Source organism: Protopterus annectens, chromosome 8.part0 (genome assembly GCF_019279795.1).
Source record: "Protopterus annectens isolate FY-2018-M chromosome 8.part0, PAN1.0, whole genome shotgun sequence".
NCBI classification, from domain to species: domain Eukaryota; kingdom Metazoa; phylum Chordata; order Ceratodontiformes; family Protopteridae; genus Protopterus; species Protopterus annectens.
The window spans coordinates 1504431150-1504450542 of record NC_056741.1 but is presented as its reverse complement, the minus strand read 5'-3'; the positions used below and the strand labels follow the sequence as shown (position 1 = coordinate 1504450542).

The following is a 19393-nucleotide window of genomic DNA, read 5'->3' as shown; positions in this document are numbered from 1 at the left end:
GGATCCAATTTCCACTCGTGGGGATCCATAACTTGTCTGCTCAACACATCTGCTAAGGAGTTCTGTGCTCCCGGCAGAAACCTTGCCTGTAGATTTAGCTTTAAACTGAGAGCAGTCTCCCACAAAATCATTGCTTGTCTGCACAGAGGGTAAGAATGAGTTCCCCCTTGCTTGTTGATGTACCACATGACAGTTGTGTTGTCTGTTAGAATCAACACCTGCCCTGGAAGAATTAAACCCTTGAAAGCTATTAATGCAAATTGGACTGCTAACATCTCCTTCAGGTTGATATGTAGATGCAGAAGTCTGGCAGGCCACGTGTCTTGTATCCACTTTCCATTTAGATGAGCTCCCCAAGCTTTGTCTGAGGCATCTGTCGTTAGAATCTGACTCGCCTCTGGCCGGGTCACAGAGAGTCCCTTGTTTAGGTGACATTCCTGAGCCCACCACAAAAATTCCTTTTGAATGCAAGGTATTATCTGAATGACAGTGTCCATATCTTGGCAGTGCTGTGTCCATACATTTTGAGATACCATTGTAGCTTCCTCATATGCAGTTTGGCATTGGGAAGCACCAGAATACAAGATGCCATGAACCCCAAGGCTTGAAGGACTGTCCTTGCAGTCAGCCTGGACTGATGAGACAATTGATGGAAGTAAAGAGAAAGATTCTGTTGTTTGTCCGGGGTCAAAAAGGCCATCTGGGATGCTGTATTCAGTCTCACACCCAGAAAGCACATGTCCTGAGAGGGTACTAGACTGGACTTTATTTCGTTCACAGAATACCCCAGGCATCTTAGCACTGCTATCACATAGTGTAGATGATGAAGAAGTTCGTCCTTTCCTTGAGCCAGAATCAGGCAATCGTCCAAATAAGGATAGATCTGTATTTCTCTTAGCCTGAAGAAAGCTATCACTGGAGCCAGAACCTTCGTGAACACTCTGGGCGCAGTAGATAAGCCAAAGGGCAATGCAGAGAACTGATAATGAGAAGTCCCAGCCGGAAAACGTAGATACTTCCTGCAACTTAGCCTGATAGGAACATGAAGGTAAGCCTCCTTGAGATCCAGAGTCACCATCCAGTGATCTTTGCCCAGCAGAGGTAAAAGCTGTTGTAACGTCAACATTTTGAACTTGGGAATGTCCAGATAAGTGTTGAGGATAGATAAATCCAAAATTGGTCTCCACGTGTTCCCCTTCTTTGGTACTAGGAACAGGCGAGAATAAAATCCTAGGCCCACTTCTGACATAGGGACCGGTTGTATGGCTCCCATTTGAAGCAGCAGAGAAATCTGTTTGTGAGCCTCTATTCTTTGCTGAGGAGGAACGTCTGGCATGCCTTTGAAAGGAGGCAAGGTATGGAAATAAAACCTGTAACCTTGGTGTATGATATCCAATACCCATCTGTCTTGGGTAATTAAACTCCAATTTTCCTTGAAAAGTGCCAACCTTCCTCCCAAAGGTGCTGCCAGAAGAGAAGGCTCTGGCAGCTGAAAAGGTAGGTCATTGGGTCTGTTTACGAAAGGACTGACCCCTGCCCTCACCCGAAGACTGTGCAGGTGAACTCCCTGTTCTAGGCCTGAAAGAGCCCTGAGCTCTGCCCCTACCACGTCTAGACCTACCCCTAGACTGGGAATCATAAGAAGGATACGTCCACCCCTTGGTAGGCCAATTTCTGCTAAACTTCGGAGGCTGAACCTGCAAAAAATCTTTAACAGTCTGCATAGACTTAGCCTTATCTTCCATTTTCTTTAAGACTGCCTCAACAGGTGAACCAAATAACACATCCGATTGTAAAGGAGCATCTAAAATCCTTGTCTTAACATGGTCAGCTAAATTCTGATCCCTTAGCCAGGCGTGCCTGTGAAGAACAGATCCAGTGGCAGCCACCCTAGACGAGGCCTGTACAGCATCAAAACCACATTGCAAAGAATGCTTACCCACTTGTTCAGAGACATGTACCAAATCTTGTAACTCTTTACAGTCAATACCTTCCGCCAGAGCATCTACCTTAGACTTCAATTGAGACAGTAGATAGTTTTGGTATTTCAACATGTGAAACTGGCAATTCAGAGCCCTCATAGCAAGGGTAGAAGAAGTATAGACTTTCTTTCCCCATCTATCCAAAGCCCTGGCCTCTTTATCTGGAGGAACCGGATTTTTAACAGAAGCCTTAACACCCTTAGGCCCCTGACTAACAGTTTCTGGGTCCGCCCTAGGACTCTTAAAAAGATACTTATGAGCTTCAGGCACCCTATAATACCTATCCGGCTTAACAGGAGCAGGAGGCAAAGAATCAGGATTAAGAGAGGCCTCTGCAAACACATCCTCCACAACATCCAGAACAGGAGGTATAGCCAAAGGTCTATGCTGGGGTAGAAACAAAAATTCCCTAAGCCTTTTCCTGGAATCAGAGAAGTCCTGACCTTCCCACTTAAAATGCTCCCTCATGGAATGAAGAGTCTCTGAAAAGAAAAATCCTCAGGAGGAGAAGCAGAAGGAGTAGAATCATCCACATCAGAATCAGAATAAGGAGAGTACTCCTGCAAGTCTTCAGCCGAAGACTCTGAAACATCTGAAGCCTGCTCAAAACTCCCCAACTCAGGTTCCACCCTAGGCCTTTTATCAGGAGGGGGCAAAGAACCCCTAATCAAGGTAATCAAATCTTCTGCCATTATAAGCATATGCTTCTTGGGCACAGATCCTGAAGAACTAGGAGTGACACCAACTGAAGCTAAACCTGGCCTGCCTCTGGGAGAAGCCTTGAAAACAGAAGGAGAAGGCCTAACCACCCTGGGAAGGGAGGGGAGTACAGTAACCTGAGAAGCCCCTTCAGCCTGACCTGCCTCCTGAGAGGCCACATCTTGCAATAACAAGGTCTCCCCCTGGGACTCCAGAGAAACCTCGGTGGAACCACCGGCTCCACCGACACCTCTAAAGAACCGGCGTCCGCACGGACGACTCGCCTAACCTGGGCTTAGCTGCCTTATCCTTGCGCTTCTTAAGAAGCGGACGGAGCATCCAATGGCATATTATAATTGCACCACTTCCAAGACTAACCTGGCACAATCTAACCTTCTCTTAATAGTGCGCTTATTGAATCTAGCACAAAAGCGACACCAAACAACAACGTCGTGCTCAGGCCCTAAACAAGGAATACACAAAGTATGATAATCTCTATGCGTATCTGTTTCCCACAAGAAATACAGTTATTCACTTTTTCTGACATCCGGTAAACCACTGAGGCAAGAAAAACTAAAATATTCCCAACGGGTACTTAGCCAACTTTGACTCGGTCTGAAACTCCGAATTCGAAAAATTTCAGAACGCCGAACGGCACTTGCAACGCTGCTTCTGCATCGGACCATGCGGCAAAAAAGACTGAGGATATGACGTCGGTCATGCGCATTTGTACCCTGACGTTCTGATGTCAGTCTAATGCGCCTTGACCGACGTCAGCCTTATACTTTGATATTCGGGCCGACCGAGGACAGCGGACTACCCAAGTGTAAGGACTGCAGCAATGTGAGATGAAGAACATCGTGCTGTATTATTCAAGTTTTCACAGCATGTTAAACTGAATAACCTGGATGTTCGACGTCACGTCCTGCTATGTCGAGTTACGTCAAATGCAGATTGAGAACGGAAATTTGACATGTAGCTGTAAAAACATTTTCATTTTCTGATGTTTTATTTACTTGTATTAAATAAACGCTGATGTGTCACTCCTGGTTTTGATAGTAAACCTGTACATACACACATTATACACATGGGTCTTCAGAAGACAAAGACTGAAAATTCAAAATACTGAACACATTTTTAATGCAGGGTGCAACCCCCCCCCCTCCCCGCACCCCTGATGTGGAGGGTGCAAGATCGCACAACAGTGGAGAAGGGGCAAATTCCATTATTCAGTATTTTGAATTTTCAGTCTTTTGAGATTCTGTCTTCTGAAGTAGACCCAAATATATTTATATGTTTATTTGTGTCTTTCGGCTTTTTCCCGGTTAGGGGTCGTCACAGCGGAACTCCGGTCCACTAATGATTGGTAGTTGATTTTTACATGCAGAGTTACCAGCCCTGACACAACCTTCAACGAAGGTATGCCCATTCACGCATGTCTCCACGCAGAAGACACACTAGCTGAGAATCGAACCGGGCAGCGTCTTACTGTGAGGCGATAATGCTACTGCAGCACCACCATCGCGGGTAGACCCATATATATATATATATATATATATATATATATATATATATATATATATATATATACACACATATACACATATATATATATATATATATCTATATACATATATATATATATATATATATACATACACATATATATATATATATATATATATATATATATATATAATATGCACACAGTCCTTTCCCCCTTTTCAAGACTGTGCTGAAACAGATCAGCAAGGATCTTAAGAATTCTATTCGGAAACGTAATGGAATACAATGTCAAGGCTGCCAAAGACATCAAGGGAAATTTCAAAAAAATGTCTACAGTTACATCAAAAAACAATGTCGAACAATGCACAAACCTGGTCTACAAAAGCACAACATACACAAAAACCCTAAATGACAAACCCAAACTGAGATGTCTTTATGATACACAGACCTGTTTCAAACATGGCAAGTTTCTTTAAGAAGGTAATGGAGACAGTAGACAATGACCACACTGTGCACATCGCCTGTCTCAACACGCATAAGACCTCTGATACCATGTTCCACACTACAACTACAAAAATTACTAAAATTAAAAGTTAACCCATATGTTATTCACTGGACTGTTAATTGGCTACACAGCAAATCTCAACAAATGGAAGCTACTAGACCCTCTGGGTATAAGAAAATATTTGAATTGCACAGTGTCAGGCCTTCCCCTCTTTGGTATTTATTTCACAGACATCCAGGCCAATGCTGCTGAGGTGCAGTCATATAAATCTGTTGATGACTCCAAGCTGGGCACATCATTCAACTGAGAATACTAGAATGCTCATAAAAGGCCTTAATTATGTGCACACCTAATGCACAGATAATGGCTTTAATTTCGAAGCAAAGAAATGCTGCATTATGTTTGACAAAAATAAATAAAATCAACATTACTACCACTTACTTCTAAATATTACCCTTCAGACAGACAGCTGAGAGTGACCTGGGGAATATGTGAACACCTCACATTCAATAACATGGCTCTACAAATCAGTAAATCCTTCTAATCTATCAATCTTGAAAAGCATTTCTTCCAGATGCAAACACCTCAGAAGCATCAATGAATACAATGCCCCCCCCCCCCTCAGTATACAAATGTATCATGCAGCCCAACTATAAAGGGCTCAAAGATGTCTTAGAAAATTCAATGGTTTTAAATTTCTAAGCTACCACAGATTAGCAAACCTTCACCTTCACTGTCACTTACTACCTTGCTCCTCTGGATTGCAAGTTGAAGAGCATTATTATACCTTACCACTATCTAATCTGGTTTAGTGCCAAACCCAAGAGAATACAGTAAGATCTTTGTATAACCTGATATTCAGCCTACAGCAAACCAGCCAAATACAGGTCTGGGCAATATGGATTTGCAATTTCTAAATGTTTCCGTAGCCAGCTTGGTAGATATGGACATCCAGAGAGAATGCAATAATTCTCTCAGCGAGGGACCCTGACAGGGGACTGCAGCAGGCAAAGAAGCTCTAACAGCTGGGTACAAGTGGAGGGCCAGAAGAGGTATGTCCCGATGGAAATCCAGAAGGGACAGTGCGGCAGAAATTGGCTGGGCGAGCTCGCGTCCAAGTGAAGGGGGGGTCCAGAACATGTCCCCCCTCAAACAGAAGTCCAGAAAGGGGAGAGAGAGGTGAAAAGTGATTTTCACAGACAACCATTTAATCCTTAAACATAGTATGTGAGACTTGTATACACAATTTCATTGGAGACAAAAGTCTTGTATACCAACAAGACTGTCAAGAACACACTACATAAAAATTGCACAGTGTACCAACTTATGCTGAGGCACTAAAAAGCAATCTTCCCAAACCTCTAAAATTTTCCGGATTGAGTAGCACTCTACTTTCACCATGGATGATGCCACATTACAAACAAAACTTGACAGACTTCAACAACTGGCTTAGTTTCTTGTGTCACTCCAGGAGAATTCAGTATGTATCAGCATGGGAGGATATGATTAACAAGACATGTTGATTTACAAAGAATAGTCTGTACCCTTCTCCCCGCTAGGTATCCCAATATTGGCTAAAACTCTATCCACCCTCTTAAAGCCTTTCTTAGGCAATGTGGAATGAACAAACCTACAGACACCGCAAAATTAGAAGTTATGTACTCACCATAACGTTCCATCCGAGTAGGTGTATTCATTTGTCTGCAACCTGTGGGTTATGGATCAGACATCGGATCCGAACCGGCATGGTTTACCAGCTATGGATCCAAGCTCTCAGCTCCTCCCCTCACCCATAATGCCCTGCTCTCCCTACATGACCTCAGATAGAGTTTGCCAACAGCATAAACACCCTGAAAAGGGTAACACAACATATGCAGGAAACTGAAAGGCCAGGGGGATAGGAGGGCGGGATGGTTGCAGACAAATGAATACACCTACTCAGATGGAACGTTATGGTGAGTACATAACTTCTAAATCTGAAGTAGGAGATTCATTTGTCTGCAACCTGTGGGACAGAGTCCCCAGCTACCTGAATCTTGGGCGGCCAACATGGAAGGATATTCCGGAGCACCGCGGAGCCAAAGGATGCTCTACCCCTAGATGTAAGATCCAACTTGTAGTGGGAAATAAAGGTATGAGATGAAGCCCACGTGGCTGCTGCACAAATATCATCTAGAGGAATCCTAGCCTTAAAGGCTGCCGAGGTAGAGACTGACCGGGTTGAATGGGCATGTACACCCTCCGGTGCGGGCCTTCCCGAAGCTTGATAAGCTAGTAAGATACATTGTGAAATCCATCGAGATAATGAGACTTTGGAAATTGGCTAGCCCAAATTAAATTTAGCAAAGGAAATGAACAACTGGTCGGACTGCCTATGACCAGCAGTCCTGTTTAGATAAAATCTAAGTTGCCTGTGAACGTCTAAGGAGTGAAGCTTGTACTCACCCTTGTTTTGATATTTAGGGAAGAAAACAGGGAGGTTAATGGATTGATTAATGTTTGCTTCAGAAGCTACCTTAGGAAGAAAGGACGGGTTGGTCCCGAGGAAAACACGGTCCGGATGAAAGACCAAGTACGGAGGTTTAGCTGATAATGCTTGAAGCTCTGAGACTCCCTTGGCCGAAGTAACGGCTACTAAGAAGGCGGTCTTGAAAGATAAGAATTTCAGATCTACCGTAGCCGCCGGTTCGAAGGGGGGGGGCGGTCAAGGCCGGAAGAACTAAGGAAAGGTCCCAAGGAGGAACCGCTTGCTTTATAGGGGGCCTGAGAAGAAAGGTACCTTTAAGGAAAATCTTACACAATTTGGCAGACATCAGTGGACTGGAGTCATGACCAATGTGATAATGAGAAATTGCTGCAAGCTGTACTTTGACCGTGGAACTGCTGGCACCATCATTAAAAAGAGTGGTTAAGAAGTCAAGCACCAAAGGGAGAGGAATTGTGAAGGAGTTTAGGCCTTGCCGTTCCGCCCACAAAGAGAACCGTTTCCACTTGCTACGGTAGACTTTCCTAGTGGATGGCTTATGAGCTGCCACCAGGATGGCCTTAACAGGGGACGAAATACCGGGAGTCCTGATCAGGAGTGGAACTGGAGCAGCCAAGCGGTCAGCTTGAGGTTGTCCAGGTTCGGAGGAGATAAGTGGGATGGATGAGAAATCAGATCCGGAATGGGATCTAGAATCCAAGGAGGATTCACTGAGTGAGACCTTAGGAAGGGGAACCAGATCTGTCGAGGCCAAAAAGGGGCAATGAGGATCATTCTGCACCCCAACCGAGAGGCTTTCTGAAGAACTTGGAGCATCAGAGGCAAGGGGGGATAAGCATAAAGAAGACCGGGTGGCCAAGCATGCACCAGAGCGTCTCTTGGGGAACCTCCGGGAGGAGGTATCAGGGCGAAAAAACTGGTCGCATTTGGTGTTTGAGGGAGACGCAACAAGGAGTTCCCCACTGTGCGAAGATGCGTTCCGCTACCTGAGTATTGAGAGACCACTCGTAGGGGGGGTGAGAATGGTGCGACTGAGTTTGTCTGCCAGGATGTTGGACCGACCCGGAATATGCATTGCTATGAGATAGCGGTTGGTGGAGATTGCTCATTCCCACACTCTCATGGCTTCTCGACAAAGGGGGTAAGGCCTGGTTCCTCCCTGTTTGTTGATATACCAGACAACAGACATGTTGTCCGATTGAATCGCAATTGTTCCCAAGGGAAGAAAGGCCTGAAGTGCTAGCAACGCTAAGAGCACTGCTCTCATCTCTAGAACATTGATATGCAGCAAGGTCTCTGAATCGTCCCACGTGCCTTGGACCGTCCGGCCTGCAAAATGCCCCCACCCGAGGCGGAGGCGTCCGTGGTCACCGTGGCGAGAGGGGGAGGCACAAAAGGGGCGGCCTCCGTGGAGATCTGGAGAGTGTAGCCACCACAGGAGGGACCGCCTGCACGCTTTGCTGATCGCAATGGGATGATGCATAGGAAGAGCAAGATACGACCACTGAACCATGAGTGTCCATTGAAGGATACGCATATTGAACCTGGCGAGAGGAAGCGCAATCGCTGCCGCCATGGACCCTAGGGCCCTCAGGACCAACTCCGCCGGAACTGAGTTTGAGTGGAGAATGGCCCGCACCTGGAGCTGTAGGCTTTGCACTCGGAGAGCCTTCCTCACAGCGGACAATCTCCTCGTGTCTAACCTGGCACCTATAAAATCTATGAGCTGAGTGGGTGCTAGGTTGGATTTTTTTGTGTTTATCATGATGCCCAGGCGTGGAGCAAGATGGAGAAAAGAGTCTCGCGCCAAGAGAAGTAGATGCCTTGTTGGGGCGGTGAGAAGCCAGTCGTCCAGGTAAGGAAAGACCTGCACCCCCTGAAGCCTCAGGTGGGCCGCTACCACTGCTAATACTTTGGTGAACACCCTGGGGGCTGTGGTGAGACCAAAGGGAAGGACCCGGAATTGGTAGTGACTGGCTCCCAGCCGGAAGCGGAGAAACCTCCTGGAGCGCCTGTCCATTAGTATGTGGTAGTACGCATCCTTGAGGTCTATGGAGCACATCCAGTGGTTTTCTCCAAGAAGGGGGAGAATAGACTGCTATGTAACCATTCGGAATTTCTCCTTGGGAACTGCCAGGTTCAAAAGAGAAAGGTCTAAAATTGGTCTTAGATCCCCCGTCTTTTTTGGCACTAAAAAGAACCTGGAGTAGAACCCTAATCCGATCTGGTCTGGGGGGATGGGCTGGATGGCTCTTTTCTTTAGCAGATGGCCAATTTCTGCCAAAGCGGCCTCCCACTGACCGGGTGGAACGTCGGGGAGGGACTTCAATTTTGGCAAGTGAAGAAAGGGGATACGGTATCCTCTGGATATGATCTGGAGAACCCAGCGGTCTGATGTTATGGACTCCCATGCCGCTAGGTGCTCCGAAAAACGTCCCCCGACTGCCTCCAGAGTGGAGCAGCCGGGCAACCCCTCAGGGCTGCTGCGCGGGCCGTTCAGAGAAGGGTTCTCTGGACCCGAAGTTCCTGGGAGCCCCTCTGCCCCTAGGGCGGTGTCCTCCTCTGCCACGGAAGGACTGGTTGTCCGGAGCAGGCTGGGATTGCTGCGACTTTCGGAACCACATCTTCTTCTGACCCTTTTGGTTCCTAGAATAGGGCCTCTGGGGTGCAGAGAAGCGGATTCCGACAGCAGACAGCGTCTTCCCGTCCTTCTCGCTCTGGGTCAAAGTATCGCGAACTGTTTTGCCAAAGAGGGCAGAACCATCGAAGGGGGCGTTCGCAAATGACGCCTTGAAGGGCTCCGAGAAATCGCAATGACGGAGCCAGGCCTGACGTCTAGTAACTAGGCCTGCCCCTGCGGCTCTAGTGGCACCTTCCGTAGCATGGGACAGTAGCCGCATAGAGGTATTAGTGACGGACCTGAGAGTGGCCATGCGGGTGGAGTGCAGCACTTTGTCCTCCTCCGACATGGACTCTGGGGGGGATGCAGCGTATTCTTTTATAAGATCGCGCTGCATCCTAATCACATGTGCCAGGTAGTTCAGCGCCCTCACAGAGAAGGTCGCTGAACTAAACATCCGCTTCCCCAAGCGGTCCATCATCTGAGACTCCTTGCTCGGGATGGACCGAGGGACTCTCCTGAGCAAGTTCCCTCTTGGTGGCCGCAGTCAACATGGCATCTACCGGAGGCCCCTTACTCCAATGGGCACGGTCAGCCGGGGGACTGAGAATACGGTCGGGCCTTTTTGGAATTGGCTCCACGGTGTCCGGTTCCTTCCACGCCCTGGTGGTAATGAGGTCCACCAGGGGGTCGGCAGGAGGGGACACCCAAGAGGTAGACGGGCCCGCTTCAAATGCCTCCAAGAACACGGACTCGTCCGAGGAAGACTTGGGGCAGACCACCCTTATGGAGCATTTCCATGATGTCTCCAAATGAGACATCCTCGGGGTGATCTTGGGAGCCTTCCCTTCCTCCAAGTCCGTGTCTTCTGAGAGAGACTCGGGGAGTCAATGTGCCTCCTTTGCATGTATGTTTGCGGGAATATCCTCGGGGGCTGTCAGAGGACTCCTGCAAACAGTGACCTGTTCCAGGGAACAGCTTGGGGCAAAGGCGGGCTGTCCCAAGGGCGGATGGTGGAAGCCTGACCCAGTGCAGATGGAGCGGGACGGAGCGAAGCAAGTGCCGGGGTCCGGAGACCCTCAACAGGGCCCTCTCCACTACATCAAAAGCCGAAGGGAGCCGACCTCGACCAAAGGATCCGACAATCGGCTCCCCTCGGATCCGAGAGTGGATCGGAGCGGCGCCCGCCGCTCTGATCCGAAGGGACAGCGCTCCGACACAGACGGCGCCGAAGGAGCACTGATCCCCGGATCCGGCTCGGATCCAGGCTCCGAGGTCGGATCCGGCACTCGAGGGCAGGGTCGGATCCGTACCAAGTACTATCGGCGCCGACCCACCCCCGGCTCCGGAGCTGCTCGGCTCCAACTGCTCCGAACCCGGGTAGCGGGTCAGAGAAGGAGCAACTGGCTTAAAGAAAGGGGTCGAGCTCCCCCCCAGAGGGGGCGGAGGCAAGAGCACTCCCATCTGCATCTGGGCCTGGATGAACCTTCTCATCATCCGGTCCAGATCAGCGTCTGACAGGCTTATAGGTCGATCTCGACGAGGCTACCGAGGTAGGCCTAGAGTGCCTCCTGGATAGCCTCGATGGAGATCAGGTCTCCTCCTCAGGTCCCGGTGAAAAACACACGTCACCGGAGCCGAGGAGGGGGAGAACCAGCAGACAAGGAGGCCGGAGGAGAAGCCCGCTTGGCTGGCGGGGCCGAAACAGAGGTCTCGGCCCGCCGCTTATGGTGCTTCTCCCTCCGGTCCTTCTTTCTAGCTTCCCTCTCCTCCGAACCACTACAGGGAGGTTGAGTCCCAGGAGGAGGAGGGGGAGCCGGAGAGGAGACAACCGTCGAAACGGTTACCCCCGAAACAGCGGAGGCCGGAGCAGAGTCCAGTGGCAAAAGACCCGCCAAGACAAGCTTGGACCTCCGCTCCTTCAATGCCCTGGGGTTGAACCCTGCACAAATGGAACATCCAGAAGTGAGGTGTTCAACCCCAAGGCATCTAACGCACCGAGTGTGGCCATCAGCCGGGGAAAGCTTATGGCCACACTCGGAGCATTTAGAAAACACAGCTTTGGGTTGTTCAGACATTCCAAAGTACAAAAAAAAAAGTTACTTAAACTAAGGTTAAAAGCAAAAGTAACTAAAGCACACAACAGGCCCAAACACACACTACGCTACCAGCGAGGGGAGGGAAAGTAAAATTAAATTTAAAACACTAGAAAGTATAATTAAGTAATAGGGAAACCTAAACTTTCACTCAACTTTCACACAAAAATCCAAAATTCAACACTCTAAACACTAGAAAAATGCACTTAGCTGAAGAGCTTAGGAACACAAATCTGGTCACCAGCGCGGCAAACAAGATCTGGGGTCATGTAGGGAGAGCAGGGCATTATGGGTGAGGGGAGGAGCTGAGAGCTTGGATCCATAGCTGGTAAACCATGCCGGTTCGGATCCGATGTCGGATCCATAACCCACAGGTTGCAGACAAATGAATCTCCTACTTCAGATCTTAAAGTTGTTACTGCCCAATGCTTGGAACGCAAGAAACTCTATACCTATTACCTTGCCTCACTCTGGAGAATACAAACATTTGTGCAGTTACATGGTTTAAAGCCACAGAAAGTAGTCTGGCAATGCAATGTTTTAATGCCTTCCACACATTTAGACCCATGAGTTGTAGACAGGGTCAAAAGGTGGTGTATCTACATTAACAACTAAGTACACCTCTAGAGGTTGCAGAAATAGGATTATGCCCTGGAGTTTACATATACAAGCAACCAAAGACAAATTACCATACCATATGCTCCTAGCTATAGGTCACCCTCTATGTCCCAAGAATCCAAAAGCTCAAACCTACTAGAGAGACCCCATCCAACTAAATATCCTATTCATGGGAGACTGACTATGCCTCTATAGATTGGGAACATATACAGTCAAACTCGGAGGCACAACTAGTCTTGAACTTTAACACAAACACCCTTGACCAGACAGTGCATACTCCAAAGATTCAAACATACTGGACCTCATACTCACCAAAACAGGAGGGCACTGCATTCCCCCTACCCCATGTGTCACACACCCACTGGTGAGGTCAGACCAAAAAGCTGCATCCTATGTAGAATTGTGCACAGTGTACAACCACGTAAATGTTTAAAAAGAGGATGCTGCACCTACTACAAGTAACTTCAAAAACAAACTCCATTGTGGAATCCTAACCTATAACCAAAAGGGGAAAATGTCATAGCCAAAATCAGAAAGAACAACTTTCAAAATAAGAGCTCTCTAAACAGGAGGCTAAGAGAACTAATTAAGTCCTACAAGGCTAATTATGAGGTCAAGATAGCCTCATCGGCAGAAGACAACCACAAGGCCTTTTAGAACTATGTCTGAAACCTCAAAGGCATCACAGATCAGTGTGCCGTCCTGGTGGTCAGTGGTGCCACCTTCACTGATTAGAGCAACATGGTGAATCTACAGGCAAGCAAACTCAGCTCAAACCTGATCCTCCACTGGCCGCTGCCATCCACCATGAAATGCACATCATATGCCCCCCCCCCCCCCAACTACTAGCAAAGAGCAGGTCATGGCAGCACTTACAAAGGCCAAAAACAGTCTCAGTGAACTTGGAAAATATCTCATGCTGCCCCCTAAATAGCTGGAAACATGGCCTAACAGAACACTTGAGTCACCAACGACAGCCATCAAAATAGGCTGTGTACCACATAACCACATGAATGTTGGACTGCGATGATTATCCCAATTCACAAAGGTGAAGCATGAACAGACTTTTGAAAAAACAGACCCATTAGTCTGCTACTCTAATACACAAAGCCATGGAATAATCAATCATGGACATGATCAAAGATATTGGCAACCTACAAACACTGGACCCAACCCAGTTTGGCTTTGTCAAAGGAAGGTCCTGCCTAATAAACCTCGTCTTCTTTGAGAAGGTTATCAAAGCAAATTAGGGGAAAACTGTGCATACTACCTACCTGGACCTGGCTAAGGCATTCAATAAAACACCTCATCCGGGTACAGCTGATAAACTCAAACTGGATATAAACCCCTACATGACTCACTGGATTTCCAGATTGCTCATAGACAGGACCTCAGGAAGTCAGAACTGGTGAGACCATATCCACACCAAGAAACCAATCACCAGTAGGGTACCTCAATGCTACACTCTGGGGACGCACTCCTATTTGGCATCTACTTCTTAGTGGTCAAGGCTGATGTCAATGGCCTTTGGCTGACCAAGTTTGCAGATGACTGCAAATTGACAGCTATAACAGCCCCCCCCCCAACATAAACATGTTGCAAAAGGCAGCCCTTATCAGACTCATCAATGAGTATAAATGTCCTCTTTGGCATGTACCTGACCAGACATATGCAACAGCTGCAATGCCCACAAAGGTTTCCTATCAACAGAATACAGGGTATAAAGATATTGCCCTTTAAGGATTGCCTTAAAACCCTTTTTCTATACCCTGGATCCTACAAGTTACTGAAAGGCAATCTATGCTTGGCAAACAGGTCATCCTAGGATGCAGATCTGACTGACCTTTTGCACATTCACAAAACCAAGAGCATCAGAATTAACAGATTCAAGGATTTAAATATTGCTGGCAGCATAAATAAGACAAGATGGCAAATAGAATAAGATCCCCTTCCATGTGAAGCAGGGTCCATCCCTGACCCTATTCAAGTGTAACCTTGACCAATGGAGCAGAAATCAGAAATTCAGACGGTCTGGCCACCATGTCCCTGATAGACAAGGGCAGACAAACTGCACCCTAAATATACCCCTCCCCCACATAACCTTTAGCAACTTCCTGACATACCCCTCCTAAAAGTGCCCTAGTGGTCATTAGCCTAATGGATAACTATGAATATATGGATGTGCATCATTTTTCAAGCCATGAAAAACTAAGATCTATTTGACCTACTTTTCTCAAGCAGCTTAGTGGCTCTCCACATACCCACACAAAACACCTTCAACACCAGCTTTAAGCCCAAATGGAAGGGCTAGTTCTTAACTCCTTACTAGCTTACTAAATAAGCTACCAAATTAAGTCAAGCAAAGGAACACTTAGCTGCTTTCATAGCTAATCTCGATGAGTGTACAAACAGCTAGAAATTCAACCAGAGGTTGTCAGACTTGACTCTGAGAAGGGAGATGAACACACAAGCGTGTAAGCAAGGAGGATTATTATTTATAGCTAGATACCTTACGGTGACTGCTTGTCTGGCATTGCTCCTATGGTGCACAATTCCAAAACTCCTAGACATTTCACTGTATCCAGGAACAACCAGTAAAAGTTAGGCTGTTAAGGTAGCCAAACAACTTTAGATTGTCCTAAAAGGTTTAGACCTATTCAGGAGAAGGGGGGGAACAAAACACAGCATCACATGCTGAATCTGCTGGCCATTCTAAACAAAATGTTGCTAACATACTTCCATAGATCTTTCCTGTCTACATAATGCATAGAACACTTCTCTGCCCAAGTGCAAGAGAAGCACTCAACATGAATGTTAACTCAAATTACTCTTGCCAAGCTGATGGAAATCCCTGAAGAGTTGCACTATCACACTGCAGTAGTAAAAAGGTCCTGCACACATCAGCATAGCAACAGAAAGCAAGAACACTTGCCATAGGCTGACATACACAAAAGGATTACAAGCAAGACGACGAATGTTGTAAGACAATAAAACAATCTAAGTGGAAATCGGGAAAATACTGCTGATGACCAAACAATTCAAAATACAGTAGCAGAATCTGGCAGCAAAACTTTTGACACAGCTATGACACCAGGTTGCACTCACTTCACAATACATACTAGTGTCTTAGAAACCTAAAAGGTACAGTAATAGTCTAACTGAAGCAAAAGATCAAAACTGTATTTCCTTCTTACTTTGTTTTGGAAGCTGCATCATCTGTGCTTTAAAGCCAGGAAAATTGCCTTTAACTCCAACAAACGTCACCAGCAAAACATTTTTGGATGACATCACAGTTATATTCTGGTTAGGAGGGTAAGTGCCACATTTTCTGCAAAAGATGATTAAAAAAAAGTTAAAATACAAACACTGTTTGACCACACAACTACTACCTGACCCAAACTTGTCTTAGCCTGTAACTATAGCTTTTCCAGTAGGTGAAGTAATACTGACCTCTCACTCAAAAATCCAATGGTGTTTATTATAGTGTATTCCAGAAATTTCTGACTACACCACCTTCTCAGAATCCATGTTTCATTCATACATCCTCTAGTGGAAAAAAAATTCTCTTTCCATTACATCCAGATTATCACACTGATTTCCATTTTCAAACTGCACCTACCTTAACTTATATTTTGGGGTCAGCACTTTACATGACACTACCAAATGAAAACTTTTTTTGTTACATTAGCCAAAGTCCTTAACTTAGCCCTACAACTTGACGAAGAATACTTGTGTTAGATTATGTGGGTCGTGCATAAATATAAACAGTTTTTTTTTTACTTTTAAGGGCCATGCCCCCCCCCCCATATGCACGACTGTTAATTTTATCAATCTTACCAGGTGTGCAGTTCAAGCAAGTGCCTTGATAGAAGTTAACTTGGGACGTACAAGAGCAGGAACATTACCCTTCTTTCTTTTAGCACACTACTCAGGAATTACTAATTCAGACAAACATTGTCACTTAAGTAGCATTAAATCTAAGCCACAAGTACAGTGCAGTAAAGAAAAAAAAACAGTATACTGCAGAATCAATACTACAGTTGGCCCACAGGTGTTTCATCAGCACCATGGGCCACAATGTAGCAGGAAGACAAAAGATCTAGAAGGCCTAAGATGGAACAGATTTCTGAACTTACCATAAGGACAGACCTGAAAGAAGCCAATCTTGATAAAAAAAAAAAGAAAAACGCAACTAGGTTAGATAAGACCTACCTGGTTTACAGAGATTAGCCCTCAAGATCTGGGAAACCAGTGTCCTCACATTTGGCCCCAGCCAGAAAAAAATGAAGGGAAGGGGGACAGGGAGGGGATGTGAGGCTGAATGAAAATAAACACAGATGGAACGTTACGATGAGTACATAACTTCTCTATCAGAAGTCAATTTTCATTCATCCTAGAGTCCACACAGTTACCTGAGCAGTGGGTGGACCTTAAGAAAGGGCACACTGGAACACAGTTGAGGCAAATACTGATCTACTTTATTGAGACAAAGTCAAACTTGTAATGATTGATAAAAGTGTGTGGATTTGACCACATAGCAGCTGCACAAATATCACCGGAGGCCCTAGACTGAAAAACTATGGATGTCACCACCAATGTGGTGGAAAGAGATTTTACTGGTTTCTGTAGAGGAACATTTGAGACTGTGCAAGCCAAAGTAATGCATTCTGTAATCCACTTGGCTATAGTAACTTTTTAACAGGCTGGCCTAATTTTTAATGTGCAAAGGAAACAAATATTTGATCTGATTTTATGAATTCTTTAGTTCTATGCAGACAGTAAGTAGCATAACTGCCTATGGGCATCCAGTGAGTGGAGAAGAAATTCTCCCTTATTACTGTAGTTTGGAAAAATACTGGCAAGTTGATGGCTTGATTGATGTTGGTCTCTGACATGACCTTTAGTAGAAAGGAAGCACTGGCCCGCAAGGTTACCCTTGTCCTTGTGAAAAATGAGATAAGGGGGGTTTAGAAGATAAGGCCTTAATCTCTGAAACTCTCCTAGCAGAGGTTATGTCTACCAAAAAGGCAGTTTTCCAAGACAGAAATTTTAATGCACACTTGGCTGCCGGTTCAAAAGAAGAAGCAGTTAAAGCCTGAAGTACTAAGGAAAGGTCCAAGGAGGGACAACAGCCTTCAAAGGGTCTCAGAAGTACACCTTTCAATAACACTTGACAAATTTTGGCAGACACCGATGAAGAATATGAAAAGTACAGTTTTGTACCTACCATAAATGTAGATGTCCGATAGGTATGCAACTGCAGTCCTGACATATGGGTTTGTCCTGCCTCAGGCAGCCCTTCGTTCGGCCGGATTCCAAAGTCTGGGTCCGGCGTCGGCTGATGTCACCCTTTCCCCGACGTTAGAGCGCCTGGGGTATAAAAGCGTCAGCCGACGCCATCTTCTTCAGTGTATCTTGCCCCAGATGCCAGGTGCCCTCTAAGGAAGGCTAAATTTTGAAAATAGAGAAAATATTCCAAACAAGTACAACAACATAAAAACAAATACACCATAAAAGATTACCCCAGGTAGCTAAAATGAGGGGTAGAAACCCAAAGGAATACCACAGAGGGGTAGGTGGGAGGGAAAACCTGACTGCAGTTGCATACCTATCGGACATCTACATTTATGGTAGGTACAAAACTGTACTATGTCCTTCAAGGATGCAACTGCAGTCCTGACATATGGGTTGAATACCATAGCCAACCTGGGGGTGGTAGGCACTAAGACAAAGATGGTGTAGCTAAAATGCCCTGCAGGACTGCAGAAGCAAACCCTGCTCTGGATCTGGAATATAAAGGCAGGTTGTAACGTTTGGAAAATGTATGCACGGAACTCCATGTAGCAGCTTCTAAAATGTCCTTTGTTGCCACCCCTCTTAAAAAGGCTGTGGAGGTGGCTGTAGCTCTGGTGGAATGTGGCCTGATGTCAGCTGGCACAGTTTTTCCATGAAAAGAGTAGCAGAATCTAATGCAATTTCCAATCCATTTAGAAATTGTCTGTTTGGAAATTGCTTTTCCCTGCAATCCAGCAGCGCAAGCTACAAAAAGCTGGTCAGATTTTCTGAAAGACTTTGTTCTGTCCAAGTAGTAGCACAACTGTCTGTGTATGTCCAAGGTGTGCAGAAGTCTCTCTCCTTTATTTTGAGGATTGGGAAAGAAGGTAGGCAGGTGAATAGCTTGATTCAGGGACACCCTGGATACCACCTTTGGCATGAAGGACGGATTTGTTCTCAAAGAAACTCTGTCCTGATGAAAAATGAGAAATGGTTGTATTGCCATAAGGGCCTGTAGCTCAGAGACTCTTCTTGCTGAGGTTACTGCCAGAAGGAAAGCTGTCTTCCAAGACAGAAATTGCAACTCTGAAGTTGCTGCTGATTCAAAGGGAGGAAGAGTTAATTTTACCAGCATGAAGTTGAGGTCCCATGCAGGCACTGGTGGTTTCCTTGGAGGGTTGATGTTCTTTATACCTCTTAGAAACTGTCTTAGCAATGGGTGAGAAAATACAGGCGGATCAGTGTTATATTTGGCAGATATTGCTGAAGCATGTATTTTTATGGAAGAGTATGAAAGGCCATTGTGGAGCATTTCAGCCAAATATTCTAGGATCTGTGGAATGCTCATCACTGATGGGTCTTGACCCTTTTTGCTGTTCCAGATAAGAAATCTCTTCCATATTGCTGAGTGTTTTTCTAGTGGAAGGTCTGCGCGCCTCCAGGATGATATCTTTTACCCTTTTGGAAAGTGTATCCTGAGGAATAGTCATGGAATCTTCCAAGCTGACAGCTTCAATGTTTTCAAGCTGGGGTGTAGTGTCCTGTAATTGTGCTGTGTCAGAAGAAGTGGCCATTGAGGAAGGAACCACAGATTGGTGTATGTCAAGC

At 46.1% G+C, this 19393-nt stretch overlaps 1 protein-coding gene across 1 annotated transcript in view; it reads right to left on the bottom strand.

The window, feature by feature from the left end:
* ST14 (ST14 transmembrane serine protease matriptase) overlaps positions 1-19393 on the bottom strand; it is a 1989024-nt gene that overhangs the window by 1698629 nt on the left and 271002 nt on the right. Inside the window, exon 7 of the mRNA XM_044081090.1 lies at positions 15706-15839. Coding sequence (XP_043937025.1) covers positions 15706-15839 — 134 coding nt within the window. The remainder of the gene's footprint in view (positions 1-15705; positions 15840-19393) is intronic.